The 27,921-nt window shown below is 53.7% G+C and overlaps 1 protein-coding gene and 1 long non-coding RNA gene across 3 annotated transcripts in view; one reads left to right on the top strand and one right to left on the bottom strand.

Moving 5' to 3' along the window:
* Nucleotides 1-213: 213 nt before the first annotated feature.
* On the bottom strand, nt 214-23,926 carry LDLRAP1 (low density lipoprotein receptor adaptor protein 1). Of its 2 annotated transcripts, none has more exons than XM_072750712.1 (9): nt 23,718-23,926; nt 14,952-15,094; nt 14,026-14,138; nt 11,701-11,815; nt 6,360-6,432; nt 5,914-6,000; nt 5,226-5,356; nt 3,748-3,782; nt 214-2,274 (listed from the first exon to the last, which is right to left on the bottom strand). In XM_072750712.1, the coding sequence occupies exons 1-9, from the start codon at nt 23,803-23,805 to the stop codon at nt 2,130-2,132; spliced, it is 930 nt and encodes a 309-aa protein (XP_072606813.1). In that variant the 5' UTR covers nt 23,806-23,926; the 3' UTR covers nt 214-2,129. The 2 variants fall into 2 exon arrangements, with proteins under 2 accessions (XP_072606813.1, XP_072606815.1); XM_072750714.1 differs by having other exon boundaries at nt 3,748-3,779; nt 23,718-23,921.
* LOC140597983 (uncharacterized) overlaps nt 23,115-27,921 on the top strand; it is a 49,213-nt gene continuing 44,406 nt past the window's right edge. Inside the window, exon 1 of the long non-coding RNA XR_012000101.1 lies at nt 23,115-23,321. This is a non-coding gene — a long non-coding RNA (uncharacterized lncRNA). The remainder of the gene's footprint in view (nt 23,322-27,921) is intronic.

The raw sequence follows: 27,921 nt of genomic DNA on the forward strand, positions 1-27,921 counted from the left end.
GCTTGCTGGTAAGCCGAGCCATCCCGGGACAACCTCGCCATACACCCATGTTGGCTGGGTAAAAAGGGGCTCCTCTGGGCTTCTACCAGGAGACCACAGACCATTACTCCCACCACGACTTGGCCTGTGGTCACTACCACTGCAACCACTAAAGACAGGAGCTGCCCGACACTGTGTTCCCACCCGGCCACAGGCCACTCCCTCCAAGTGCTCTTTATATTTCAAAAAGAGAACCTTTATTACTTATTCTTTTCCTCATTAGAACATCTTTTACAGCAACACAAAGCAAAGCACAAGACTCATCTGCAGATACACAGGAGTACACCAACAGCATGTCACCAAGAGACCCACACAAGGGCCAGGTTGGACTCAGACACACACACACACACACACACACACACACACACACACACACACTCCTCTGTACGGCCTCTCAGGGCTCCTGGACCCTTGTGCCAGGAACAGCTGGTGTCGGGCCCTACCTTTGCTGCCTCGTAACAAATCCAGGAGCCAATACCAAGGTCTGGGGTGGGCAGCAAGGTGCAGGAGCTGGGCAGGAAAGGAACTGATCCCCACATTCTGATAAAGATGCTACAAATGCCACCCCACTCCTCCGCCAGGCACCTATCTTTGTGCTGATTCAAGTGCTTAGAGAAGTAGATTCTGAGAAATGGTGTGTGCTTTTCCTGGGCTGGTGAAACCCGCTCCAACTATCATTGGTGACTCAAGTTTAGTAAAGCCAGGCCTGGGAGGCACCTCTAGGTGGAGAGGTCACTGGCAGCTTTGCTGGGAGCCCCGGGGTGGAGGGAGGGGGACAGGGAGGAGAGGTGGGAGGAGGAAGGGAGACTAAGAGGATACAGACTATTGCTGGCATGTCCCGATCCAGGGATGAGAGTCAGGAAAGAAGAGCACGATGCTTTGGGGTCTCATTTAGTTTCACCCTCCAAATTAGCATCAACACTTCCATTTCCACGGAAATCGGCAGCCAGACAACTAGCAGGGCACAGAGGCTCAAGCCAGTTGTGTGTGGAAAGGCACCAGATGGTTTGTTATGAAACACATTTTGGTCAGAAAATAGCTGGGGTTTTTGGTTCCTGGGAGGACAACAAAGCCAGAAAGAGAGGTGTGAGCCAGGAGAGGCGAGGGTGAGAGGCAACTTTGGCATCAGATCCGGTTCTACTCTGCACTCCACCCCTTCCAGGCTTGGGGCCTGTCTCCTCCTCCATAAATGTCCTGACCAGGTCTCAGTGTTGGGCTCCACACAGTCCCAGGAAGCATGGGGAATTGGGGCTCAGAGATACCCACGCAGACAGGATGAGTGGGCACATTCCCGTCCAGCTCGGGGAGAAAGGGCAGGTGGGGGACCCCGACAGAGGTCAGTCACACACAGATGATCCCCACTGTTGCAGTCAGACCCCGGGGACCTGTGGGCAGCCGGTTCCACTGGTTCCGAGCACTGATGGGGACCATCCACAGCGACTTCGGGCCCTTCTGTAAGGGCAGAAAGCTCTATGCAATGCAGCACCATCAAGGAGCCCCTGGGGGCCTCACCTGCCGTGCTTTAAAGTGCCAGCTGCACGTTGTCTTTGGTCAGGGGCTCCCCTCTGTCTCTGAGAGCCCCGGGGCCAGGGGCACAAGCCCAGGCCTGCTGGGCCCCAGTGGAAGGCACACTTGAGGACACAGCGCTCTCCTGAGGCTGCGGGGCCCTCCTGTGCTCAGAAGTGGGGGTGCCGCCACGGAAATCTGGGTTCTTAGAGAGAGGAGAGACAAAAAATGCTTTGGTCACCGTCCTGACACCCACAGCAGAGCAGAGCTTGCTTGAGAGAGGACAGAAAGCTGGTTAAAACACTGCGCTCGTGCCTGATGCAAAACCAGCTTCCGAGTTGAACCAGGAGTCACTGAATAAATATTCAAGGCATCCTTCAGTACTTACAGAAAGAGTGGGGCTAAAAAAAAAAAAGAAAAAAAAAAAGAAAAAAAAATTTTCCTTCCCCCCTGCTTGACTGGTTGCAGCTTTGACTCGAAGGCTGAGGGCGCTGCCAACCAGCAGAGGGAGGCTGGGGTCCTGGAGCCGGCCCACCCTGCAACGAGAGGCTTTGGTCTGTCATGTGTCCTGCCAGCCCGGGCCCTCAGAAGCTGAAGAGGTCATCCTGCTCGGTGCTGCTGCTGTCAGGCTTGTCCCAGTCGACAGGTGAGAGGCACTGGGCGTAATGGATGTCCTGTGCTGTCAATCCAATGTCCAGGACCTGAGGGTTCGTCCGAGACTGCGCAAGCCTGGAAGGCAGAGCTGTGTTGAGCCCAGGGCCCCGTAAGGAGCTGGCAGGAGTCTGAGCCGCCCATTCCCAGTCAGAAGTGAGAGGGCATGGATGGGAGAAGGCTGGGACACAGGGGCCAGAGGAGAAAGCCCTGGATGTCAGGAGAGTTGGAGCCTCGGTCCGGAGTCTACCCTGGAGGACCAAAGGGCTCAGAAAACGCTGGGGCAGGCAGGGGCATTCCCGCCATGAAGAGAGGCCAGGGCAGCCACAGCAGCCCCAACTCCACCAGGAAAGAGGAGGAAGAGGAGCGCTGGTGAGGGCAGGAGGGGCATACGGGGTGGAGGGGGTATAGCCACAAGCAGACAGACTACTGCCTAGAACTCTGTTCAAAACACAAATTTAAAAAGGAAGGTAACCTAAGCATCCAAAGAATAGGGGAGAGGTAAATAAATTACAGCCCTGGTCCTTAAAAGAACGTGAGGCAGTAAGTGAGGTGTTTACGAGAAGTTTTTAACAGCCTGGGGAAACCTCCTGATGTGTCAGTGTTAAGTGAAAATGAGGACCCCCAAATGCAAATACCATGAGCTGATAAAGGCAAAAAGAAAAAAAAGTGTATACGTATAGGATTAGCATGAATTAAGCCCAAAAGTCTGGGCTGTGGGATTATAGGATGGTGTTATTTCCTGTTTAATGCTTTGCTGATTTTCAGAGTTATTAATAAAGGGCACAAGATACCTAAGTAATCTGGAAAAAGCAAATGGAAGATTTTCCTAAAATGAGGGGGCTGTAGTCAGCTAGTGAAACAGGGTAAAAAGAATGTCTTTGCCTCCATGAAAGGGCCACCCATGCTGACCCCCAGGTGCCCTGGCTGGGCCCTGGGGTTTCTAGCAGGCTCCAGCAGGGAGGGGTTGGGGAGGAAGAAGGGGGCTGCCTGGGGTCCCCAGGGAGACAGCTGCCCAGGGCTCTCTTCAGCCCAGCCTTCCCCAAGCCACGTCCCCAAGATGAAGGTAGCCATGGCTACAGGAAGGGCCCCCGGGAAGATGGAGAAATGCCACCACCCTCAGGCAAGACCAAAATATCTGCTGGCTATGCCTGACATTCCTCCTCTACGTATTGCTCCATGGGCTTAATTAAGCATCACCTCCTCCCTGCCCCTTTCCATAACTGCAAAGCCTCTGGAGGGAACAAAGTCTGCAAAAAGCCAGGTCTACAAGGCTCTACCTAGCATAGGAAGAGGGAATCAACCCAAGCTGCGAGTACTGAGTTCATCTCAGACTGTGGTAGAGAAGCCACTAGGAACAGTTTTTGATTCAACAGCAAGAGCCTTTTAGCAGACCTGGCCAACTCCACATAGTGAGTTCCCCATCCCTGGAGGTATTCAAGTTGAGAGTTTTTTCCTCTGGAAAAGGTCAGAGTTCATGTTCTCAGATATGGCAAAGGACCCCAGAGACCAGCCCATGAACGCCAGCACAAGGAGTTCAACTAACATTACCTTGAAAATGCTTCATCCAGGCCATCATCCAGCTCCTTGGAGAAAACAAAGCAGGACACATGAACCCTCAGTGGGGGAGCCTGTGCTCACAGCCAGGGCCTGTCCCAGCCCCGGGTAAGCTATGAGGACTTCAGACACAAGCACAGGAGTCTTGTGAGTGCCCGGGGAACAGGCCCAGACAGGCCTCCCACCTGGCCCCTGCCACACGCATCTCAACCCATGGGCCCAAGCCTGGGAAGTGGAACAGGAGAAAGAGCAGCTGGGTGGGTGCAATTCGCAGCTCTGCCACTACCCAGGTGACACCTTGGCCAAGTCACTGCTCCTCTTTGGGACTCAGCTTTTCCTTCCGTAAAGTGAGGGGGCTGGACTGGAGGAAGTCGATGACTTTCAAGCTGAAGAGCAAAGGGGGCAGGGAAGAAGGTTTTCTTGCTTTCATCCACTTCCAAAAACTGAGCCAGGATTCCAAGCTCATGAGGGATACCTGGTGGCAGGAACCCCAGCGCTTAGGTGAGAAAACAATGGGCAGGGCTCCCTGCAGCTTCCCTGAGTAGAGGGGTAGGTGCTAAGGGTGGTTCCCAGGCAGCAGAGAACAGGCAACTGATGCCTACTCGAGGGGGCCGCTGGGTGGCTCCCAACAGGGAAGAGGATTTGAGTTTTTCAAGTGGGTCAACATTCCAGATATTTTAAAATTAAAGAGACACGACAAAATAACGTGTGATTCTGCAAGTGATCCTAGACCAGAAAAGGGACATACATGTGGATAAATGTGACTGTGGCCTGTGGATTACTTAGCAGCATCAGATTGACATTAATGATGTCGATCACTGTAACGTGGTTACGTGAGACGCTGACACTTAGAGAATTTGGATGAAAGGTGAACAGGAACGCTTTGTACTGTTTTTACAGCTTTTTTTGTTAAGACCAAAATTATTTCCAAGTGAAAATTTTTAAAAATTTTTAATAAAGAAACTAGTTTCCTCTGGGAGATGCTACAGGCAGGGGTCATCATCTTTATTGAAGGCATGAAAAAGCTGAGACACAGAGAGGTCAGGGGGCTTGCCTTGAGTCACAGAGTGAGTCAGGGGCCAACTGCTGACCGCCAAGTTTCAGGCTCCTCCTTCAGATGGCGGAGCAGGGAGGGGTGTCGGGAGCAAACCGTGCCCACGCCAAGAACAAGGGAGCCTTTGGCTGGTCCTGTGGTGGGCTGAGCCATGGACGCTCAGACCAAGAGGCTGGGCATTGTGAGAAGACAGCTGTGCTGGGAGCCAAGCCTGCTGGGGAGGCAGCCCCGAGTTCAAAGGGAACATTGTGTGCCCCCACCCTGGGCCTGGGGGCTGCTGGGCTGAGTCTGGCCCTCCCAAAGGACTAAAGTCATGGGTGCCAGGACCTGGGCACTACAACAGCCTTAGGCCTCAACCAGAGATCAAGCTGAGGCTCGCTGGATCCCTGTGGGGTCCCCAGGCCACATGACCACTCACCCAGACAACACTGCTATTGTTCAAGGCTTGAGGCCTGGGTGCCTCGTCCACTTTAGTGGTGTTAGCGCTGACTGTGGACAGCGGGGCCTTGGCCGTCTCTTCCAAGTCCAGCAGGTTCCCAGTGGCAACCACTATGAGGGGTCCGGTCAGGTGTATCAGTGGGAGGAGCTTCTTATTTCCAGGCCTCATCTCCCAGCCCCATCCTGGAGCCTCCCAGGCTATCCTGGTCCTGACTCTATCCTCAGGAATGGCCTTCCCAAGCCTATAAACCAGACCACCCAGAGCCCCACCTGTGCACCTCCTGAAGCAGCTGGACGGCTGTCCACAAGGCAAGAACCTCTTCCCAGCTAATGTGTTAATGTGTTAGGCTAAAATTTTTACATTCACAATAGGGTGTTACGTTTTTTAAGAGATCACATGAGAGGATGTTAAACGCCTACACAGAGATGTATACATATATTTATATAGTTGCATAGAGACATATTTGGAAGAACATGCACCAAAACGAGCAATCGCTATCTATGTTTCCTAATTCATCTATAACGAACATGTATTACTTATTTAACAACAAAACAAAAACAAGAAACCAAGGGTCTGCCCCAGCGCAGGAGGGACTGGGGCCCTCTGAGTGAAAGGCAGACCCGATCACGCAGCCTGATTCTGGCCCCACCCCCTGCCCAAAACTCACGGCTCTTCAACGACGGGGTGCTGTCTCGGAGGCCCCCGCCCAGGAGGTCCCCTCCCTCCTGGCTGGCTTTCTCCCTCTTCTCCTTCTCTGTGGGACCAAAACACAGAGTGTTGGAACTCCTGCCCCCAGCAATCGCTGGACAGAGGCAGGCTGCAGCCAATCTCAAGGGGCGGGCAGTAGGTCTCCACCAGGGAGGAAAGAAACTGCAGATCTGACCCTCACAAGAACCCTGGGGAAGGGAGATGGCTGTTCCCATTTCTTCACAGGGGGACACTGGGACTCAGGGAGGTGAAGGGACCTGTCCACAGACACGAACCAGGTAGGTGATGAAGTGGAGTGGGGCCAGAACTCCGGGGGCTTGACCACCCATTCCCCACTCCTCTCTACTCCACCAGCCTTCCCCTATTCCACCCCCACCCACCACGGTGTCCCCGAACAAGACTCACCTTCCTTGGACACCTGCCAAAACTCAAAGGCAACTTTGAAGGCCTGGGCTACTGTGAGGGTGACAGCCTGGGCCTGAAAAACAGGAAGCAGGTTGGGGGCGGGGTGCAGGTCAGGCAGGTAATGGCAAGTCTGAAATGCAAGCCCCGAGGCTCTGCTCCTTCAAGGCTCTGAACTGCCAGATGGGTGAAGGCAGAGTTCTGGCCCCTCCCATGTCACCAAAGCAGCCTAGGGGTGTAACGAGGCCACACCCTCTGCAGGCAGATGGGGCCACATCCTCACCACCGGCAGCCCAGCCAGGGTTCCCACCTCTATTCCAGCCCTGACATTTGCAATGGCCGTTCCCTTCCACTTTTTTCTCTTCCCTTTGGGTTTCTCTATATTCAAATAACTAGGAGGCTTACTTCCTCCAAGAAGCCCCCACTCCAACTACCTAAGCACTTCACACAGTAACTTAGCCCTTGGAATCAGAGAACAGCGAAGCCAGAACTGGGAAGGGCCTGGTCACTGCCTGCATGAGCCACAGCGAGAAGCACAGGTTAGACTCTGGTTAGCTCTATGCCTGTTAGAGGGACTTATAACTGGACCCAAGATGCCAATGTGTGCCCGTGCAGGGGACCAAAACCATTCAGTGTCATAACTCACCTGTCAGAGGGGGCCACATCTTGGTCCTTCACCCCTGAGGAACTCCCATCTACCCCTTCAAACCCCACTCAGATATTACCAGCTCTCTCAGGTCACCAGCACGGAGGCCCCTCAGGTACCGACCTCTCCCTGGCATCATGCCTACGACAGAATCACCAGCTCACATGCCTGTGCCACCCCATCTGGGTGCTCCCTAAAGGCAAGAACCCGTTCTAAACACCGCTGATCCCCAGAGCAGACCAAAGCCCTCCAGAGCTGTAACACCGCGCTGGCTCCAGGGACAGGCCTCCAGAGGCCTCACTCAGCCTTCACGTTCATCTCAGCCTCTTCCTCTCTCTGCTTCCAGTTCAGGGTTAATCACAGCTCAGCTTCTAGGAGTGGGAGCCCCAGAGCTCAGCTGTAGCTGGAAGCGACATCCAGCTTCCTTCTGACAGCCTGGGCGTGGGGAAGAAAGTACCGGATTCTTTCAAGTACGCAAGTTCAGGCCTAACCAGCCTTGGACCCACTCCATTCCCCTCCACCAGACGACTTGATTTAATTGAGAAATGAATCTGTGGCTACTGCCTTGAAAACTTTTTTTAAAATTTAAAATCCTTAAACAAGCTGACTGATCCATGCCAATTAAACTTCACGAAGTATAAAATCTCATTTGAATGTCTCGTCATTTACATTTTTGATGGAAGTACGGGTGCTTTATGGCAAAACTTAAATATGGTAATTAAGTATGAAACTCTTCACAGCTGTTTACAATTTAAGCTGTCACGTCTGAATCAAGTTTAATAGACCCAGTTACCATTGAGAATTGCCCATGAACTAAAAATATGGGCTGATTACCAGCCGGAGTCAGCTCACTATACACCCAAGACAGGACTGGTCACCTAATGTGGCAGGGAGATGGAAACACCATTATTTTTGCCTCCAGGATATCTGGGGGCATGAACCTGATACTGTTTTTGCATAAATCTACTTGTTCATTTGCATACATTCCTGCCCTTTCGCCCTGAAATCCTGAGCTGCAAGTAAACCAAATATAACCCAAGATGCACATGTGTGCACGTGGCTGCAAGCCCAGGATGGGCAGGGACTTGGAGCGGGGTGGGCCCTGCTCTCTGGGACGGCTGCAGGAATCTGGGCAGCATTACAAGAAAGGACTGCTCAGGGCTGCCCACGGGGAGGTCTTCCGTCCCTTATTTCACAGGCTAAATGCTTATCCTTCCTAGGAGTGCCTCTAGCCTGGGGGTCTCTTATCACCAGAATCGGGTTCCACCTCACCCAGTGTTTCATGCCTCTGGCTTGTTCCCAGTAACTAGGCTGTTAGCTCCTGCAACGGCCAAGTCTAGCTCAGGACCCCCCAGGATCCCAGATTCCAGACTAGCCCTCAGACCAAGTCGGGCCATGTGTCCCTTATGGCTCTGCTGCCCCAGAAGCATAAATCCTGCACAGAAGGATTACCTGAGGAATGCCAACAGCCATGTAAGGGAGAATGGCTCTGCTGCCTGGGGTAGAACTAGGGGGCGCCACCTTGTTTACTCTTGGTCTACCTGCACTGCAACCCTGGGCCCCCGTCAAGCTGGCAACCCCGCTTTCACTTCAGAATCCAGAGGCTGCGTGCTGGCGGAGGCCTCCCAGTTGGGCCCAGGGAAGTATTTCTTTGTAGAGGAACTCATCCTGGTCGTGCCCAACAAGAGTCACCAGGGAAGGGAGGCCTGGTGCCTGTGCTGCCTGAGCTGAGTTGAACTGGTGGGCGACCCAGAGAGGAACCCCTTCCTCCCCTCCCTGGGTGGTCCCAGACTTCCCCATTATGCAGGCAGCCCCGCGAGAAAGGGTGGGGACGTGAAGCCAGCCAAAGGCAACCAGGGCTGTGTCAGCATGCAAATCCGAGCTTCCCCAGCAGGCTGACTCTCCTTGGCCACCCACCCCGGCTCCAGTCACAGCTGAGTCCTCAACCACCAATCATACCATTTAATTCTGCACCTGTGTCTTTGCACGTGCTGATTCCTACACTGGGGTGCGTGCACTCTTCTACCACCACCCCCTTCCTCTCTGCCAGCAAACTCTTATTCCTTAGCCCTCAAAGCTTGACTCCAAACGTCTCCTCTTGAAGTCTTACTGACCTCCAGTGAGATTTAATGACCTCCACCCCCTATATTCCAGTTACTGAATCCTGGCTCCTCTATCCCACCCTCTTGTTGGTATCTCTACAGCCGATTCCCTGGGTACCCAGTGCCCAGCACGGGGCTTAGCCCCGGACAGGCAGTGGCGAACATCGTAGAGGCACTGGGCAGCAGGGGGGGGGTTGCAGAACCTGAGATCCCCGTTTTACCTTCTGCCTCCTTCTCAAAAATGTCCACCAAGCCCTGAGAATCTCATGATTTCCAACATGGCCAGGCTACTGCCAGCTTGGGCCCAGTAAATAGGTGGCCTGTTTACACTGCCCTGTGCTGGGCTGTCTGTAGGGTTTCCCCAAGGCTCCCTGAAGGACAAAGGCCAGCTGAGAAAGGGTGGCTAGGCCAGAATCAAGCCAGTCAGCTCCTGACACAGAGCAAAATGTGCCAGGGAAAGTAAAGAGCCTGGGTAGCCGTTCTCCTGCTGGATCAGGGTCCTGCTGTCAGGGCCAAGCAGTGGGCAGGTTGTTTTCCTCAATAACTGACCTCTTGGCCTGGGGGCAGGCTGATTCTGTTCAAGCCTGTCTAAAGTCCTCTGGCCCCAGACCAGACCTCCCTTTAGCCGCTGGGCCAGCATCCGCTTTCTTTTACCCCCTGCCTCCCCTTTCCAGAGGAAGCCACTGGAGCCTGGAGCCCCTCCTACCCAGGGTCCACACTCTGCCGCAGTGGCTGTGGGCCAGCTGCCCCTGCCCAGTGCCTGCTCTGGTCAGTGGGGAGGAAGAGACAAACAATGGGGACATAATGAGCCTGTATTTTTAAGTCTGTGTGGCCTCATAAGAGACAAAGCAAAGAGTCACTGTCTGTGAGAACAAAGCTGTCATGGGAGAAGCCACTGCAGCTCAGGGACCTGGGGCATCACGAGGCCTTGGGTGAGTGGCTGGCGACACCGAGTCTGCAGGAAAGAAACAAGGTACACATAAGAAAGGGGCCTTTCAGAGCAATCCTGGAGGTCAATGAGGTGCCCTCTTCATTCTGCTGATGGGCAAGCAGCCCAGAGAAGGGCAGGGTCTTATCCATAATCACACAGCATATCAGCCAGGATCAGACCCCTAATCTGTCTTGTCCTGTAATGCTCTCTCCAAAAGACCTGTGTGGGAGGCTGAATCATAGCCCCCAAAGATGTCCACATCCTAATCCCCAGAACCCATGAGTGTTAGCTAGAATGGCAAAACATACTTCCCAAATGTGACTAAGTTAAGGATTTTGAGATGGGGGTTATCCTGGATTACCTAGGAGGCCCAGCCACGGGGGCCTTTTAAGAGAGAGGAGGCAGGAAGGTCAGAGCCAGTGACAATGGAAGCAGGAGGAAGACTCTTCTAGTCTAGTACTGCACTGCTGGCCCTCAGGTTGAAGAAAGAGCTAGGAACCAGGGAATGGTGGTCTCTAGAAACTTGTAAAAAGGCAAGGAAATGTATTCTCCCCTGGAGCCTACAAAAAGATCACAACTCTGCTGACCCACTTTAGACTTCTGACCTCCAGAACCATAGGAGAATAAATTTGGGTTGTTTTAAACCAATAAATTTGTGGTAATTTCTTACAGCAGCTCTAGGAAACCAATACCATATTTCAAGCAGGCCCCGATGGGGGCAGCAAGCCTGGGGGCCACATAAGAGTGCATGTCCTTGATGAGAGGAGAGAGGATCCTGTCTCCTTGGTTCGGAGGACCATAGGGCATGGTGAGTAGGGCTTTGGGCTCCACACAGCGGTTAACAGGGGCCAACACTAAGCCAATAAATGTCAGGAATCTCCTCACAGAGCAGATGCTCAGACCTTGGGGCCTTCAAAGTGAAAGCCTCAACATCAAAAGTGGACTCACTCTGGCTGCCGGTCCCCAAGTTCAAGACAAAACCCAGAGACCATGGAGGTCCCACTTGTCTCAGCTGGATGTGGCGAGGAGGCAGCCTGGAAATGGGGTAAGGAGCTCGGGGCTCCCGAGGTCATGCAGGGAGGGGGAGAAACATGGGTTTAAACCCTCGCTCTGCATGGGCGGCTGTGTCATCTTCAGCAAGACAGCTGACCTCTGTGAGTCTACTTCCTCATTAAAAATAAAAACAGTGAAGACAGTAGCAGCTGCCACCTCACAGAGCTGTGAGGACTAAACAGAAGATCCCTTAAAATCCATCACTGAAAGAGGCACATGGTAGGTACCCAAAAATGGCCATTTCCCTCCCCCCTCTGGCCACAGAGAGCCAGTCCCCTTGCCCTTCCCCTGGGTCCTCTGATCACCAGGCTCCAAGGACTAATTCCTACAAGGGTCCGAACCCTCAGACCATACTACTGACAGGAGAGACTCCCCCCACCCCACGTTGGCTTGCCACCGCCCACAGGCCAGGCTAGCCAGCCAGGGCAGCCCACAGTGACAGACTACCCAGTGACTGCGGCCTTACTCGGTGCTCTCACCATCCACATGGGGTTCCCAGGAATTTCATACTTCGTATTAAGTGACATCACCTCTGGGTCCTGCCTCCCCCCAAGGGCAGGGTTGCTGAGGCAAGGCCAGAGCCTGTCAGGGCCCCAGGCCCTCCCCACTGACCATTTTCCGCTTGGTGCAGAGGAAGGCATGGCACTCAAGATTCTCGTTGTGCTGGCTCTGTGCAATGTAGGCAAACACTTTGTCGTGCATCTTGTCTGCTGTGCAATAGGAGATCCTGAAAGACAACAGGGGAAGTGTCACCAAACCTGGCACAGGGGCCTGCCCACATCTGGGGTGCCCCATAGGGCATCTCCCCTGAGTCCCTGAGAGCCAGCCATCCTACTCCACCAGGGGGAGACTCTGGAGACGGCTCTGGCCTCTGGGACTGGCATTCTGGGCCATCGATGGGGGGCACCCAGGCTAGGCAGGAAGGAATGCAGGGAAAGACAGGGTACTTCCCCTCTTTACTGAGCCATACCCCAAAATGGTAATGGCTATGCCCTTCCTGCATCCCAGGCAACGTTTAGATATGACTTCACTTAATTCTCAGAGCTGCCCTCCAACAGGTTCTATAATTGTCCCCACTTTGCAGACGAGAAAACTAAAGCTAATGGTCTCAGACCACCAAGCTAGTGGCAGAGCTGAGACCTGTACTCACCTGCAGATTCCAGAGGCTATAACCACTGTCAGGCTACCCTTAAGGGTCTGGGCTGACCAGACGGAAGGGGAAGCAGGACACCACCCTGCCCACCAATGCCCTTCACCAGGCCTTCCCTCCCTGCCCTCCATCCATGCCCCTGCCCAGAGGTTGGAGGAGTTCTAGGCCCTCTCTCCCAGTGTGACTGACACTGCTGGCAAATTGTCCCAGAGCTGTGGTCAGAGGTGGAGGAGCTGGGAGCAGGGTGAGTGTGTGAAGATGACTGGACTGGGAGCCCCAGCCAAACCAGGAGGGATACACAGCAATCCCCTCCTGGTGGAACACATGCCCCCACGCCCCCTCGTCTGCGCCTTCCCTGCTGGCTGCTCAGCCTGGGAATCTCAATTAGGAGATGGGACACCTGGGTGGCTCAACTCTTGAGCATCTGCCTTTGGCTCAGGGAGTCATCCCAGAGTCCCAGGATCAAGTCCCACATCGGGCTCCCTGCATGGAGCCTGCTTCTCCCTCTGCCTATGTCTCTGCCTCTCTCTCTCTCTCTCTGTGTGTGTGTGTGTGTGTCTTTCATGAATAAATAAAATCTTTAAAAAAAAAAGAGAGAGAGAGAGAGAGAGGGGAACTGGCAGCCCAGAGGTGGGACAGGAGCTCAGCTAACTCCTACCCCCAGTGTGGCCCCAGCTCCTATCACAGCCATGAACAAGGGGATCAGCACCACTTAAGACTCCCAGGCCAGCAGCTACCTCTTCTCCATCCCAGGGAATCCAGCCACCTGGAGGTATGTGCCACCTCCCCGGGGCAGGCCTTGCTGGGTCCCCTCAGGCAGGCCCTCCTTCTCTGCCTTCTTGGGAAATATTATACCCTCCCTCCTATTTCTTGCCTTCCATGTACTCCCTGCCAGCAAGGGCTGGGTCTGAGGCCTCCCCTAGTTAAAGGAGGCAGGAACAATCAGGAAGGTGAGAGGAAGACACCAGCCAGAAACTCTAAGACCAAACCCCGCCTACCCCCACCCCTCACCTCTCCAGTACTGGCTTGTGCTCCAGTGGATTGAGCCAGTGCTTGGAGACAAAGCAAGAGGGGGGAGGGGCGCCCGGCAGCTGGGTGCCCACTGGACAGAATTCCAGCCTTGGTGCCCTGGTCCCACCTCAGCTACTACCTCACTGTGGGGCCTTGGGCAACTCCCCGAGCCTCAGCTTCTCTGTCTGTAAAATGGACTGTCCCTTCCAGCACTGAAATCCTACAACTGACCAGCCAAGGGAGGGAACGGAGAGAGCTTGAGGTTTCAAGGGCTGGGCTCTGCTTCCTTGAAAACAGTGCCCACCCCCATACCATCCCCACTCTAGCCTCAGACTCTGCCTTGAGGCCTCCCTGAATGCCTGGCCACATGTTCAGAGCTGAGCTGCTGCATTCACAGTGGAAGGAAAAGGCAGTGACTGGGCAGCGCTCTGCTCCAAGCCTGACTCAGCAGCCCGCCTCAGGAGGGGCAGTAGGGAGGGGGTCCTAGTCCTGACTAGAGCTCAGCTGCCTACTTCAACTAGAAATAATGACAGCAGCAACTGCCTTCTACCAAGTGCCCACTGACAGCCAGGCACTGTGCACTCAGCACTTCCTAACAGCACAAGGAGGCAGCATCTGTTTCCAACTGCACAGACACACAAGGAAACTGAGGCTCCAAGGTCAACCAGATGGAAAGTGCCGGAGCCTGGATTCAGAAAGGGTGACCCGCCCCCCAACTCCAGCCCCTGCACCACTAACCCAAGTGGCAGAGTGAATGTGGGCAATGCTGAGCATACCTGTAAATGGACACGTTCTCAATGAGCTGGTTGGTGATGTTGTCGGTCAGGATAATCCCCCGTGGCGACACCTTGAGAGTCACTTTCTGCAGCTTCTTCCCGCTAGCCTTGGCCTTGGGGTAGATGTGGGTCAGAGAAGCCTGCGTGCCCCACTTGGGACCTATCTCATGGACTGCACCTAGCTTGTCCAAGCCCCAGACTCGGGGCCCCCTGTGAGCCTCAATGTAGAGACAGCAGACACTCTGGGGAGGATGGAAGTCTGCACTCTCCTGTAATAAACTCAGGGCAGCTGCTGCTCACAGAGCACCTGCTGTCTGCCAGGCACTGGACCTTGAGTCATCCTTATAGGCAACAGAGCTTCTCCCGGGGGAAATGGACTCAGAGGTTAAAGGACCTGCCCCAGGACACACAGGAGAGACCGCAGACTCTGAGCACTGACAGGGCTATCACAACCCAGCAGGATCACTCCTGGGGACTCCCCACTCCACCCACTACACGTGTGAAGGTCTGTGTAGAGGGCTCCAAGGCCACCAAGGAAGGTGCACTTCTAGGGCCATGCTTACTCAGGATGGGGAGCTAGGGCCTGGGGACAGCTGGTCTCTGGTGGGTTACCCTGTCCCTCAAGCCAGAGGGCAAGTGATTGGGTGACAGCTTGGCACTAAGTCACCAACCCTTAGGCAGGGGACCTGAGTTGGGGGAGGGGAGGCTGGAAGAGGCCATGGCCACAAGAGCTGGAGAGAAGGACACTGACCCTGACCCCGCAAGCCCAGTGGCTCCCCTCTACCAGAGTCCCTAAGCTGGATGCAAGAGGACTCAGGGGCAGGAACAGCTCAGATGAATCCAATCAGGGTAATAAGCAGGGGATGAATGGTACCTCAAGAAGCTGGCCCTTGGCTCATGGCTCCCCCACCCTGCCTGGGGCTCACCGTGGCCACAATCCTCTTGACAGCAGCAGCTGACAGCTCCTCACCCTTGGGTTGCTCCACCAGCGTCATGCCCAGGTACTTGAGGCTGAAGAGCATTCCCTCGAGCAGTGTCTCCCGAGTGTCTGTCCAGTTCTCTGGCAGCTCTGGGCAGGAAGAAGACAGGTCCTCAGACCCTGTCCTCCCAGCCCCCACTTCCTAGGGAAGACGTAGCAAGGGGCATTCGGGTTCATCTATCTACCATTATTTTTACCTATAATAAAGAACGAACATTTTCCAGTACTCACCAAGAACCACGCTAAGAAACCTTATATAAAATAGCCTCATTAATTCTTACAACAATCTATGAGATAGACACTTTTATCATACCCACTTACAAAGACACTGAGGCCTGGGGAGATAAAATCACACAACCAAGTCTACAGAGCCAGCCAAGTATAAGAGCCAAGATCCGAACCCATATTTTCAAGTTCAAAGCCCAAACTCAACTTCAACACTAATGCTTGCTGAGAGCAAACCATGCTATTTTTATGCTATTTTTTTTTTTACTGAATCTTCTGCACAGTCCTGTGATGTGGATGTTATCCTCACTTTATAGATTAGGAAATAGGAAACTGAGGCTCAGAGATGCAAAGTCATCAGACAAAGACCACATACAGTGAGTAAAAGACTGGGAGTTAGAACTCAAACCTGGGTGGCTCCGAGGGCCCCAGCCTGCTCCGCTGGCCTCCATCTGCACAGCCCTACAGAGGAAGAGGCAGGGAGGAGGGGGACCAGGAAAGAGGTGGTGATAGGGTCGGGCAATGAGAGAGGTGATTGCTCAAATGACATCCTATGAAGGCTTCCTGAATCCAGCTCTGCTTCCCACCACCTGCACGTGTTGGGGAAGTTCCTTCCCCTCTCTAAGACAGTAATGCTGAAGCAATGACACAGAGCAAGGCACATGGAAAGGTCCTCTGAAAACTCTGGCCATGACAGAGATCAGGAAGGTTGGGAAATGGGGGAATGAGCCCAGCTCACTGGGTAGGGAAACAGCTGGAGAGAGAGAGAGTTGGAAAGCCCCTGCCTCATTCATCCACATGAGAGAGGGCCCTGAGCAGGCAGGAGGGCATGTGTGGTTTTCACCAGTGGTTTGAACAACCCCAGGATCCCTCCCCAGATCATTCAGCTGGAAGCAATGAAGCCAGAAGCGGAAGAAAGGTCTCTAGGGACCCTTCTAAGACCGATCACCAAGACAATGAACACCCCATGCTCCTGCCTGTCAAGGCCCTTTGCCTGTCCTTTATTATCCTTTCTCCGATGCTGCAGTGTAGGAGGTACCAGGATTGTACTTTAAAGAGGAGGAAACTGCTCTTTAGCTGCACACAATCTTGGATAGGGCAGGATCCATAGAGGAACCAGTTTCCAGGGGCCACCACTGCCAGGGCCAGCTTCCGTGGACCATTTTCTGAGAGAGGAGTGGAGAGAATCCTGTGCTTTCTTGCTCCTCCAGGGGCCCTCAGTGGGTGTAATGGAAGAGCCACAGGAAGAAAGCTTAGGACTGGGCATCAATGGTGCCGGGGCAGCTGAGGTTCTGGGCTGGCACAGCCTGGTTCCGAGGTTCCTGCACTATTGGGTCCAGGTGGCAGCACTGGGCCCCTCTCCCTTGTCTGGCCCATGCTGCCCCTCCTAGCAACTGTCTTGGGAGTTCTACTCCTCCCGGAGCTCTACCTCCCTCTGCACCAGTCAGAAGGAGCCTTGTATACCCACACCTCTCTGGCTTTGACTTGAACAAGCCACTGTCCCTTTCTGAAACTACTTCCTCCTCTGAAAAATAATGCACGTATGTTGGGTGAGGGCTGTTTTAAAGAACTTACGGGTGTACCCAGTCCCCGTTTGAGATCCAGGTGAGCAGGGACTTGTTGACTGGTCATCCAGAGTCTGGCATGTAGTTGGCACTCAGTATTTGCTGAGTGAAGAAATGACCTGGACAACTCCAAGAGTTCTTTCAGCCTTGCAATGTCTCAAACCCCATCCTTAGCTCCAATCCCCAGCCCATTGCTCTCTAGCCCTTGAACGTGGGCCACCGACCCAACATGAGGCCCAGCCCCCACTGAGAAGACCCTCAAAGTGACCCTATCCACTGCTGTATCAATCACAAGCCTACTTCACTTGGTCCTCCAAAAAAGAATCAGAAAGTCCCTGAGGTGTCCCAGTTCTGGGATGGGTGACGGAAGTCCCGGAGAAAATCACATCTGAGCCTTGCTCTCAAAGAAACCAACCACCACCATATTACCAGTGCAGAACAGAGCTAGTGAGCAACAAAAACAACAATAACAAAGCAGCTCTTACCATTACTACTAACATTGACAGTACTTTGCAGGCACACATTCTTTCATTTCTGTTTCAGAGGAGGGAAGGGAGAGTCAAAGGACAAGTAACTTGTCACATTAGTTGTTGTCTGACTGTAAATAAAGCCCAAGCTCCTGACCAGTAGCCCATATAATCTTCTCATGAGGCAAACTACCTTGATTTTAGCAAAAGGTCAGAAAGAAGTTCCTAAAGCCAGAGATACTTCTTCCCACAATTCCTAATTCCTGAGGCTTCCCCTCAGTGGGTACTCAAACTACCACTCTCAACCCCAGATGCATCTAAACTACATGCTGCAATGCCTATCGCTAATGTCCTTGACAGACACTGCTAATCGATTGCAACTCTATTCCCTCTGATTTACGGCTTTGGACTGTTTCTCCAAATAAGGCTCCAGGCAGGCAATACCAATCAATCAGGGGTGGCCTCCTTCATCTCATTATCCATCCCTGCCCTACAGCAAGCATCCTTCCTCTCCGCCATTTTTGAGTCCCCACTACCCCATTTCCTCTGGTTCAGTTGGCCCCTCTCCAAAGCCACTTCCGTTCCTTCTATTCCAAAGGGCCAAAGCTTGCCAAGGTCACAGATGACCTCTTTGCTGTCAAAACAATCCCCAGTCCTCCCTGACCTCTGAAATGCTTAGCATATTCTGCATTCTTCCTTTTCTGGCCTGACCCCTCCCCTATTCTGTGGCCTCTTTCATGAGGGCCCTGGTAGACTGGTTACCACTCATCAGCCTTGGAGACCCTCTGCCCCAACTCCTCACATGACAGATGACGAAACTGAGGCCCAGGGAGGGATGGGACTTGGGTAAGATCCCACAAGGCAGAGCTTCACTCCCACACACACACCCCAACCCACTAGAGGCAATTCTGACTACAGGCAATGACTACTGGGGAGTCACAGGTGTCCCAGTCTTCTCTCCCACAATATCCCTGCATGCACATGCTCATTCACACGCACCTGAGCACACACAGCAGAAGCTCCAACCATGTAGAGCCTCTTCTTCGTGATGTAACATTTTCTTTCCCACTTCTATAGCTTTGCTTAAGGAGTTCCTTCTATCAGAAATGCCCTTTCCTTTATTTGATTGAAACCCCTTGCATTTAGCCTCATCCAGGTAGCCTTCTTGAAGGCAGGATAGCCTGGCTGTTAAGAGCAAAGCTCTTAATCCTAGAATCCCAATTCTGACATTGTTTGAATGATCTTGAGCAAATTCATTACCTTCCCTGACCCTCAGTTTTCTCTTCCAATAAAATGCGGGAAACAACAGTCCCAGGCTCACAGGGCTGCTGTTTTGACCCTTTGATGAGATAATGAGGTAATAAAACGTAATGTGCTTAGCACGGGACCCCGCCCTTGGTCACGCCTCCTGATGAGGCCCTCCGTCAGAGGGTCGCTGTGCCTCTCTAGAGCATGGATTTCCTTCTCTTCCTTCTCCAGCCACATCACTCACAGCCAGCAGCTGCCTACCACGTGTCTTCCTCTTGAAGGACTCTCGTTCATGTGCGTCTCCCCCAGGAATAGAAGAAGGTGCACTCCTGTCCAGTGTTACGGCTCGGCCTCATCCTTTTCCTCCTTTCCATTACCCTATCCTCCCGGCCCAGCAAGATCCTCCTTCCCCTCTAGGGAGGGAAATCTGTCTCCCCCTCCTATACTGTCCTTCTGGGCATGACTCATAAGGTCTCTGGTGCCCACACCCTCCCTGAAGAAACCTGCACCAAAGAGCACTCAGTAAGACAAATGCAGAGTTTGTGTCTGCTCACCATCCATCTCAGGCTGGCGGCCACATGTTCCTTCCTAGGAGGAGCCCGGGGCTTTGGGAAGAACTCCCAGAGGCCCTCAGGCAAATACAGGCCTGAGTCCACAGCCCTGTTCCGGTCCTGGTTATTTTTGGTCCTGTGGTGGGTAATGACTGCGCTATTTTAACTTAGCAATTTTACAGATGACCTGCTGTCACAGTTAGCTGGGGACGGACCATATGCCCAGTTTAACTCGTGGCTGCAAACGTGTGTTCTTTCCTCATTAAGGCCCCCTGCCCAGGGTTTGGAGCTGGGCAGGGTGCCCTGTGCCCCTTTGGCTGCCCAGGAGACCCAGCCTGGCTGGTGTCTGGAACATCAGAGCTATAGCCAAACCCATGGGCCAGGGGGACCATCCAAGGGCCCTGGCCTCCAGCCTTATCTAGTCTGGTGGGAAGGTGGCCTCAGAAGCCACAGAGTAACATCTGAGAAGGCGACCCAAGCCCGGGCATGACCTGGAATGTAGCTGCTTCTCTAAGGCCACAGTCTCTGACAAATGGGTTCAGTTCCTCAAGAACATCATCAGAAACAGGTTCATCATGTAAGAAGTACCAGGCAAATTCAGAAGTTGTTAAGATTATCAAAAGAAAATAATTAAAAAATGATCATAGCGCAAGCTCTCATTTCCTGGATGGCTACTTACTCTGTAAGAGAAAAACATGCTTGTAAAGGTTAAAACTATGGGGTCTGGAGATGGGCTATGGGGTTCAGGCACTCCATCCACCTCCCTGGTCCTCCATTTCCTCACTTAAAAATTGCGACAAGAAGCTTGTCCACCTCACAGGGTTGTTGTGAGGATGAAATGAGTTCACACACGAGGTGGGCTTAGAACCATGCCTGGCACATACTGAGGGCCACTGAAGTGTGAGCTACTGTCATTACCCAGGGTCGAGGGCTAAGAGCTTGAATGTGCACGCAGCCATTCGCAATATTTTTGAGGAGAGGCAAGGATATATTAGGATTCCCACTTTACAGATGAAGAGGCTCGGAGGAGTCTGGCCATGACTCATAACTGACAACGCTGGTCCTTGCCTCCCACAGCCCCATGCCATTCGCCCACTCCCGCAGCCCACCGAGCTCCTTCCCGTGTGAGGCAGGGGTCAGGATCTCACAAAGGGATGGGCATCGTGTCCTGCATGCTGCCTGAACAGGGTGAGCAGGGGACGACCTGACTCCTTCAAGGCACATATGCCTCCCTCGGCCGCCAGACCTGTGAGAAGCAGTGCCCCGGCCTCCAGTTCAACGTCCCCTGCACCTGCTGTTCCCTCTGGCTGGAAGGCTGTTCCCAGGTTCCTCCCTCCCTCCCTCACATGTGCTCCAAGTCACCTTCTTGGAGAGGCTTTTCCTGACTGCCTGCACGGACGCTCAGTGCCCCACCGCCATCCCCTCAGTACACACCATTTCCACACATGCCACCTCTGCCTGCAGCTCTGGCTGCCGGAGGTGTCAATGCCCATGCTCATTGGGGCATTAAGGGCTCCCATCCCTGAACCCGCCACTGCCAGGAACTGCGCCTCAAACAGAATACCCGAAGAGCACATTCTCTACTGCCTCCCAAAGTGCATCCCAAGGGATGGCACTCCGGTCACCCATGCTGGTGACTGGCTTCATAATGTCCACTTTTTGGACTCTCTTCCCCTCTCACTTCTCCTAGAAAGATTTCGTGGGATCTCTTTCCAAATAGATTTTATCTGCACTCAGATCCTTCTCTCAGCACCTGCCTTCTAGAACCCAAAGCAAGATACTACTCTAAGAAAGCTGTCCCCACCATTTCCTCAGCCCACTTTATCCTTCTTCGCGGCGTCACCACTACTTATCACCACACCTTTCATTTGAACCCTGGTCCTTCTGTCTGCCTCCTCCAGACTGACTGACTTGTTCACCACACTCTCCAGTACCTATCAGTGTGTGACACACAGTTTGTGATCAATAAGTATTATGACCTGGGGGCTTATTTGCACTATGTTTTATTGTGAATATTATAATTAAGTACAGACAGAGTCTCTGTCCCCTGTGTACCACCAGACTCTAGCATTCCTGGAACTTGTACCTTGCATATTTTTTTACCTGCTGAGTCCTTGGACAACCTGGAAGCAACCTGAGGATCAGAGAGACCCTTCTTTCCAAGAAGGGATCTGAGGGGTCAGGGTGAGTCAATTTTCAGGCAGTTGGAAGAAAGGAAAATCCCTGGCTAGGGACTGAGATAAAATATTTATGGGTCCTGAAGAGATGGGGAAGACATGTGTGGGAAAGGGAGACAGTTCTTCCAACTCCCGACCCGCCGGGAGACAGGTGGTCATGAGGTTCCATCCAAAAAAAGCCTGGGGTTCTAGCTTGCTGTGTGACCTCAACCAAGCTGCCTCCCTTCTTTGGGCTTCAGTTTCTCCACAAATAAAACAACGATCGTGCTAATCTCAGCTGAGGCTCAAAGCTGATAGCAGGTGTCAAGTCTAACCTTAACTCCACTGGCTTCATTTTAGCCCTAAAAGTCAACCACAGGTCTCAGTTCCAGGTGGCCAGAACACCATCTCAAGTCAAGCCTTCTCAGCAACTTCAGCCCAGACACACCCCACAGCTTCCCTCTCTACCCTGTGGCCACCACTGTTCTCAGGGGCTGTCAGCCGAACCTAAGATGGGGCCTCCCAGCTCTTCCTGTGGCCGGAGTCCAGGGGGTACGGGGATTAGACCCCTGGGCTGGGGATGTGGGGTGCTGCCTCTAGGAAGCTGCGTTAGAGCCTGACACCTCAGGTCTTTTATCTCTGACACGGGTCTGATAAGAATCCCTGCCGTTACTTCAAAGGAGCAAATGAAATGAGAGAAGCAAAAACTGTGTAAAATATAAAGTGACAAAAGCAGGAGTTACTGTTTATTGAATCCCTTTGCTATTCCAGGCAAAACACTATTTCATTTAATCCTCACCAAAAGAAAAAAAATCTGAGCTGGGTACTATCGCTGTTTACAACTTAAAGATAAGGGAACTGACAACGACAAGGGACAGATGAAGATTCTAGAAAGCTCAAGACAGCACTCTGGGCTTTCTGGGGATCTGCAGGGGAGGGCGTTCTCCTCTCCTTTTCTCTGGGCCCCCAAAACTTGTTTCACCACAGGAGTCATCATGTTGAAGGTCCACATGACAGGAAGTGGGAGCCGGACAGAAGGAAACTATCAATTAGTTGTCAGGAGGAAGCATTATCACTAACCTTCTCAACACCCCTGTCAGGTTAGAATTCTTTATCCCCATTTTGCAGGTGAGGAGACTGAGGATCAAAAAGGAGAATGACTTGTTCGGGATCAGGGCAGCAGGAGAAACTCTTGTCCACCATCCACGGTGCCTACCTCTCCCCTTTCCTCAGAATCAGAGGCTTCTAAGCTTTCTTCCCTTACCCATCAGTAAGAAAACTGCAGGGTTCCCCCACTGGAACAAACTATTATCCTCAGAAGTCCCAGTCAAATCCCAAAGATACTTAAAAGGGCTATTTAGAGGACCAATAAATGGGGGAGGTGGTGCATGCCCCGCCTGGCCCAAACCAGCCCTAATGGGTCTCCGACCCCATCCCCACCAGCAGGCACCAGTCCATGTTCCCAGGGCCAGCCTTGGTTTAGGAGGTGGCTACGGCTGCAACAGCACACTGGGGCAAGAGGGAGGGGCAGGGCGGGCTTCCTAGGCCCAGACACGCTGGCACTGAGAACTCGGGCTCCCCAGCGGAGCCCAGGAGAGGAGGAAGGGGGGTGGGGTGTGACTGTAGTGTCAATGGTTTCTGGGTGCGAGGAGAACCTGGAGCCCCAGGTGCTCGACAGGAGTGGGAGGTGGGAGTGTACACAAGTCGTGGTCGGGCTCCCCACCGACCAGGAAGGCCTCTGGGACTCCAGGCAATCCACTCCCTTTCTCCCGGAGGAAAAAAAAAAAAACACAAAACGGACCTGGGCTGGGTTTCTCAGGCCTCAGGGGAAGAAGGTGCCAGGTGACGGGTTCCCTGAGAGTAATCTGAGACGGAGAGAGAAGGGGGGGGCGCCTCCCAGACACCCTCGGGAGGGGCGAGAGGTGGCGGCGAGTCTGCCACTCGCTTGGGCGCCCGGGGGCTTTGGCAGCCCGAGGGGGAAAGTGCGGGAGAAAACAGGTTTCAAAATTAGCCAGGCCCGCCACCTAGACGTGGGAGGAGGAGGGGGCGCCGCGCTCTGGATGCGTCCTGAGACCCCGGGCCGAGCCTCGCCCGACCTCAAGCAGGTACCTGCCAACCCCGCTCGCACCCCTGGGTCGGTTCCTGGGCGACGGCGAGTCAAAGGCGACCTCACGGCGCGGTGGGAGCGGGAGGCGGGCGCGGGGAGGCCCGGGGCTCCGCGGGCACCTCCCCCTCCCCCTCCCCCGAGCGGCGCGGCGCGGCGCCAGGTGCCCTCGCGCTCACCTGCGGCCCCGCCGACTCGCCGCCCGCACCTGGGGCGCCCGGGCTCCGCCCCCCCGCCGCCCCGCCGCCCCGAGCGCGCCCGCGAGCCGGAGCCCGACGTGACCCCGGGCGACCCCCGGCCCCGCAGGGCCGGACGGGGCCTCCGCCCCCGGCGCCCGCGGGAGGCCGGTCGGCGCGGCCCGACCCCCGCCCGGCCCGGCGGGCCCGCTCACACTCACTCCGGTGCCGGCCGCCGCCCCCCCAGCTCTGCTTGGCGAGGCTGGGGCTCCGGATCAGCGCCCGCCCGGCCGACTTGAGCGCGTCCATGGCCGCTCCGGCCGCCGCCGCCAAAACTCCGTCAGGGAAAACTTTCCGCCGGGGCCGCGCGGCTCGCGGGCTCCGCGCTCCTCCCCCCGCGGCGCGAGCTCCGCGCCGACGTCCGACGGGGCGGGGCGATGGCCGGACAGGCCCCGCCCCCGCCCAGGCCCCGCCCCCGGCGGCCCCGCCCCGCCCCGCCCCGTCCAGTGCGGGCTTCTGCTCTTGCTCCCCGAGGGGGTCCCCACAACGGTGCCCCTAGGGTAAGGTCCAAAGCCCCACTTGCCCGCTCCTTTCCTCCCTCTCCCCATCCCCTTACTCCTAGGATTTCTAGGCAGCCCAGTTGAAAGGTACTTGGGGCCCATTTTACAGGTGATCAGACTTAGGGTCAGAGGGTCCTGTCCAACAGGAGGGTGATGCCCAGGGCAATGGGAGGCTTAGGAGACGTGGGAGTAGTAGAACTTTGCTGGGAACCGGGCAGGACTATAAAAGCTTTCCTTAGTAAGACCAGCTGGGCATTTTACTCACCCAAGAGCGCCTAGGCTGCTCTCTGGCACCACCCTGGACACCTGGACTGCCCCACCCTACCCCATTCCCCTTGTAGTGATACGACCTGGGTACCCACTACTGTGACACTGACTTGCTCTGTTACCTTAGGCAACTCTTTCCTTCCTCTGGGTCTTAATCTTTATCTGTCAAAGGAGATAGGATTCTATTCTAGTGATCCTTCCAATCTGCCAGGGCCAAGTACAGCGTGACCTTGACCCAGACCCTGCCATGCTTAGTAGGAGGCATTTTAGGGGGGGAGCCTGGATTCTAGAATTCCTCAAGCACAGATGTTATAAGTCCAGGCTTTAGAATTCTCTCTAGGATCCTCTACTTTTCCGTTAGGCTTTGCAAAAGGGAGTCAAGAGAGAACACGTGTCCATGCCACCGCCTGGCTTCTTCTAGATGGAGAGCTTCAGCAAGGTGAATTTCAGCCTCTAGGATTGCTCCTAGCTCAGAACACAGGAGCAATTTTCCTGTATTGGGGGAAACATGGGGCTGTGATGTCCCCAGCTGGAGCTGGGTAGTGAGGACATTCCTCTCTGTCAAATGCTTTTTGGCCATCAGTCCTTTTTCCCTCCAAAACACTGCAACCAGCGATCCACCCACTTTCCAGATAAGATTCCAAAACCCAGGAGAGAAGCACTCAAGAAGGGTCTCTGCAAGTCAGAGGTTGGGATCAAACTCAAACCCAGGCTTGTAGGTCAGAGAGGAATGCTGGGGATTTGAACCTGACTCCTTCTTTTGGTGGTTGTGAACTCACTTTTCTGAGCCTCACCTGTAAAAAGGGCAATAACACCTATTCCACAGGGCTGTCTGTAAGAATTAAAAACATGAGTTCATGAGTTAGAAAGGCAGAGACCTGTCCTTGAGGGCTCACCTGTGAAACTGCCTCCTCCAGAAAGCATTCCCTGACTGTCACTCATCTGCTAGGCTTCTGCATTTGGGATCCATAGGCTTAAGCTCTCAGCATTGCGGAGTGTTGCTGCTGCCTGTTTCTACTCTGGTTGCTTCTACTAGACTTTGGGTCCTTCAAGGGCAGTGAGTTTTTCTGATTCATTTCTGAACGCCTAGCAAGGGGTCTAAATGGATTTGGAATACAGTCAATGCTCCTTTCCTTCCTCTCTTCTTCCCTCCCTCCCTCCCTCTCTCTAGCTTTTTACCATAAGAGGCTGTCTTCTCCCACAAAGGGCTGTGGCGATGGGTAGGTAGGTCCTCAGGGCTGAGCCCTCCAGCTCTCTTACCCTAAGCCAGCTGGTCCTGGGGCAGTAGAGAGAGCATTCTGGAGCCCAAAGGAAAAGTAATCACCCAGCGCTGGCAGGTGAAGGGCAGCTGGTGGTGTCCGGCTAGCAGGGGGCACCATATGGGCCTAGTGAGCAGGCAGGCCTGGGAATGCTGAGCCCGCAGTGAAGGCTGTTTCCAGGCCCATCACATCGTCCCGGAGGTGACTTGCTGGGAACTGTCAGCCATGCGTCCCCCGCAGAGGGGCAGCCTGCCTGTGCCCCTTCTGCCAATCCAGGAACAGAAGCAGAAACAGAAGGTCAGAGCTGCAAGGGGTCTCCTCTGAGGTCACTATGTCCAAACCCTCATTTCACAGGTGAGGAGCCTGAGGCCTAGGGAAGGACAGGGACTTGCCCAAGGTCACACCGCGAGCCAGGACTGGAAGCCAAGTCTCTTGTTTCCCAGCTTGGATGCTTATAAAAACAGAGAGGGAGCCGAGAAATCTTGAAAATACACCAGTATTCAAGGAAGAGTTTTAAGGTGATTTTTTTTCTCTTCTCTCTTCTCATCTGATCTAACTTAGTAAATATTTTTTGCAATGATCTTATAGCCTTTAGTGATCAGAAAGATAAATACATAAATAGAAAGAGAAGCTACCTCTGGTTATGATTGGCCTTTATCTTTAGGAAAATGGTGGCAGAATTGTAATTTTACTGTTTTCTCCCCCACTGGGCCTGAGAATAGTGAGTGGCAGTGGTTTGGGAGGGCTCTTAGCTTCTCTCCAGCTATAACTTGGGCTTGCAGTGGGACCAAGAGAGAAGCCTAGCCTAGGACCAGGAGCCCTGATTTCCTCAAGTGATCTGTCCTCCCTACTTGCCTGAGCCAGTCCCTTTACCTGGCTTGGCCTTAGTTTTTCCATCTGTAAAATGGGAGTTTTTGCAGCAGAGTGTAAAAACTCCACCAGCAGACCACAGTGCTTAAACATGTGGATACTGGGGCCTGAGGTCCTAGCTCCCCTACTTCTTTACTTGATGATCTTAGGTGAGTCACTTATATTCTATGGACCTCAGTTTCCTCATCTGTAAAATGGGGATGGTATGTCATGAATGGTTGCAAGAATTAAAAAAGCTAACGTTTGGAATGTGTTTAGACTTATGCCTGGCCTGTAATAAGTGCTGTGTGTGTGTGTGTGTGTGTGTGTGTTTTAAATAAAACTGGAATCACTTTCCTGACTGGATGAACAGTAATGTGGGATGGTTATTATTATCATAATTCTTGACTGGCCCCCAGGGAAGGGAGCTCTCTTGGGATTGGAACCAGCCTGGCTCAGTCTGAGCTGCTGGTAGTCCAGCCTCACCCCAGAGTCCCCACCCACATTCCTGATGAGGGAGATAGGATGTCCCCCTCCACCTCTGGCCCAGATCTGAGACAGTCTTCTCCCAGAGTTGAGTTACTGGTGAGTCAGAAGCCCAGGGATTACTGCTTAGACTAGGCTCTGACCTTTCACCTGACCCACAGGGCCTTTCCTGCCTACTGTGTCCCGCTGATCCAGCAGCTCCAACCAGTTGCTTCTAAACCCTTCCCTCCTCAGACGTTTCCCATACTGCTTCCTCTTCCAGAAGCATCCAGCCAGATTGCCTCTTCAATCCTCCCAACCTACCCACCTTTATCATGAAGGTCTAGTTGGCCTCTGGCCTAATACCTAGTTACAGCTACCCACACACTTGTCTTTCCTCATAAACTCCCTCCTCCCCCTTCTCTCCACTGGCCCCAGATGACAACTGTTGACCTTGGAGTTCTACATATTTGGGCCCTAAAACCATACCCTCCGTCTATATATATGCAATCTTAGCTAACTGGGCTTTAGTTTCCCCATCTGTACAGTGGGAATAATACCTGCTTTAGAGGGCTTTGTAAGGCTTCTGTTGGCTAATACAGGGGAAATGCTTGGCCTAGTGCCTGCCATATGGCAAGTGCTCAGTAAACAGTAAGTCGGGTTACTTACCATTCATGTTTTATGGTTCTTGGGGAACCTGTTTACCTCCTCCAGCAGCTGAGCATACCCCAAGCATGGGGGCTGGAAATCACCCTTCACCCCAGGGTTCTCTGGAGCAGCTGATCAACGCCTGGCACAGAGGAGGTGCTCAGGACACATCCAAGGACTGGCCTTCAGTTCTGTCCTCTGGTTCTCAGCACATGCCCAGCAAGCAGGTGACCCTCTGCAGTTGGAGAAGGGGCGGGGGAAAGTGCTTCTAAGGGGCCCCTCCCCACCCAGACTGCCCACCTGGGTAGGAGCAGCAGCTGTCTCCTGCTTCCACGGGGAGGTCTTTGCTTATGGAGCTGCTGAGCTAATTAGGAATG

Source organism: Vulpes vulpes, chromosome 2 (genome assembly GCF_048418805.1).
Source record: "Vulpes vulpes isolate BD-2025 chromosome 2, VulVul3, whole genome shotgun sequence".
NCBI classification, from domain to species: domain Eukaryota; kingdom Metazoa; phylum Chordata; class Mammalia; order Carnivora; family Canidae; genus Vulpes; species Vulpes vulpes.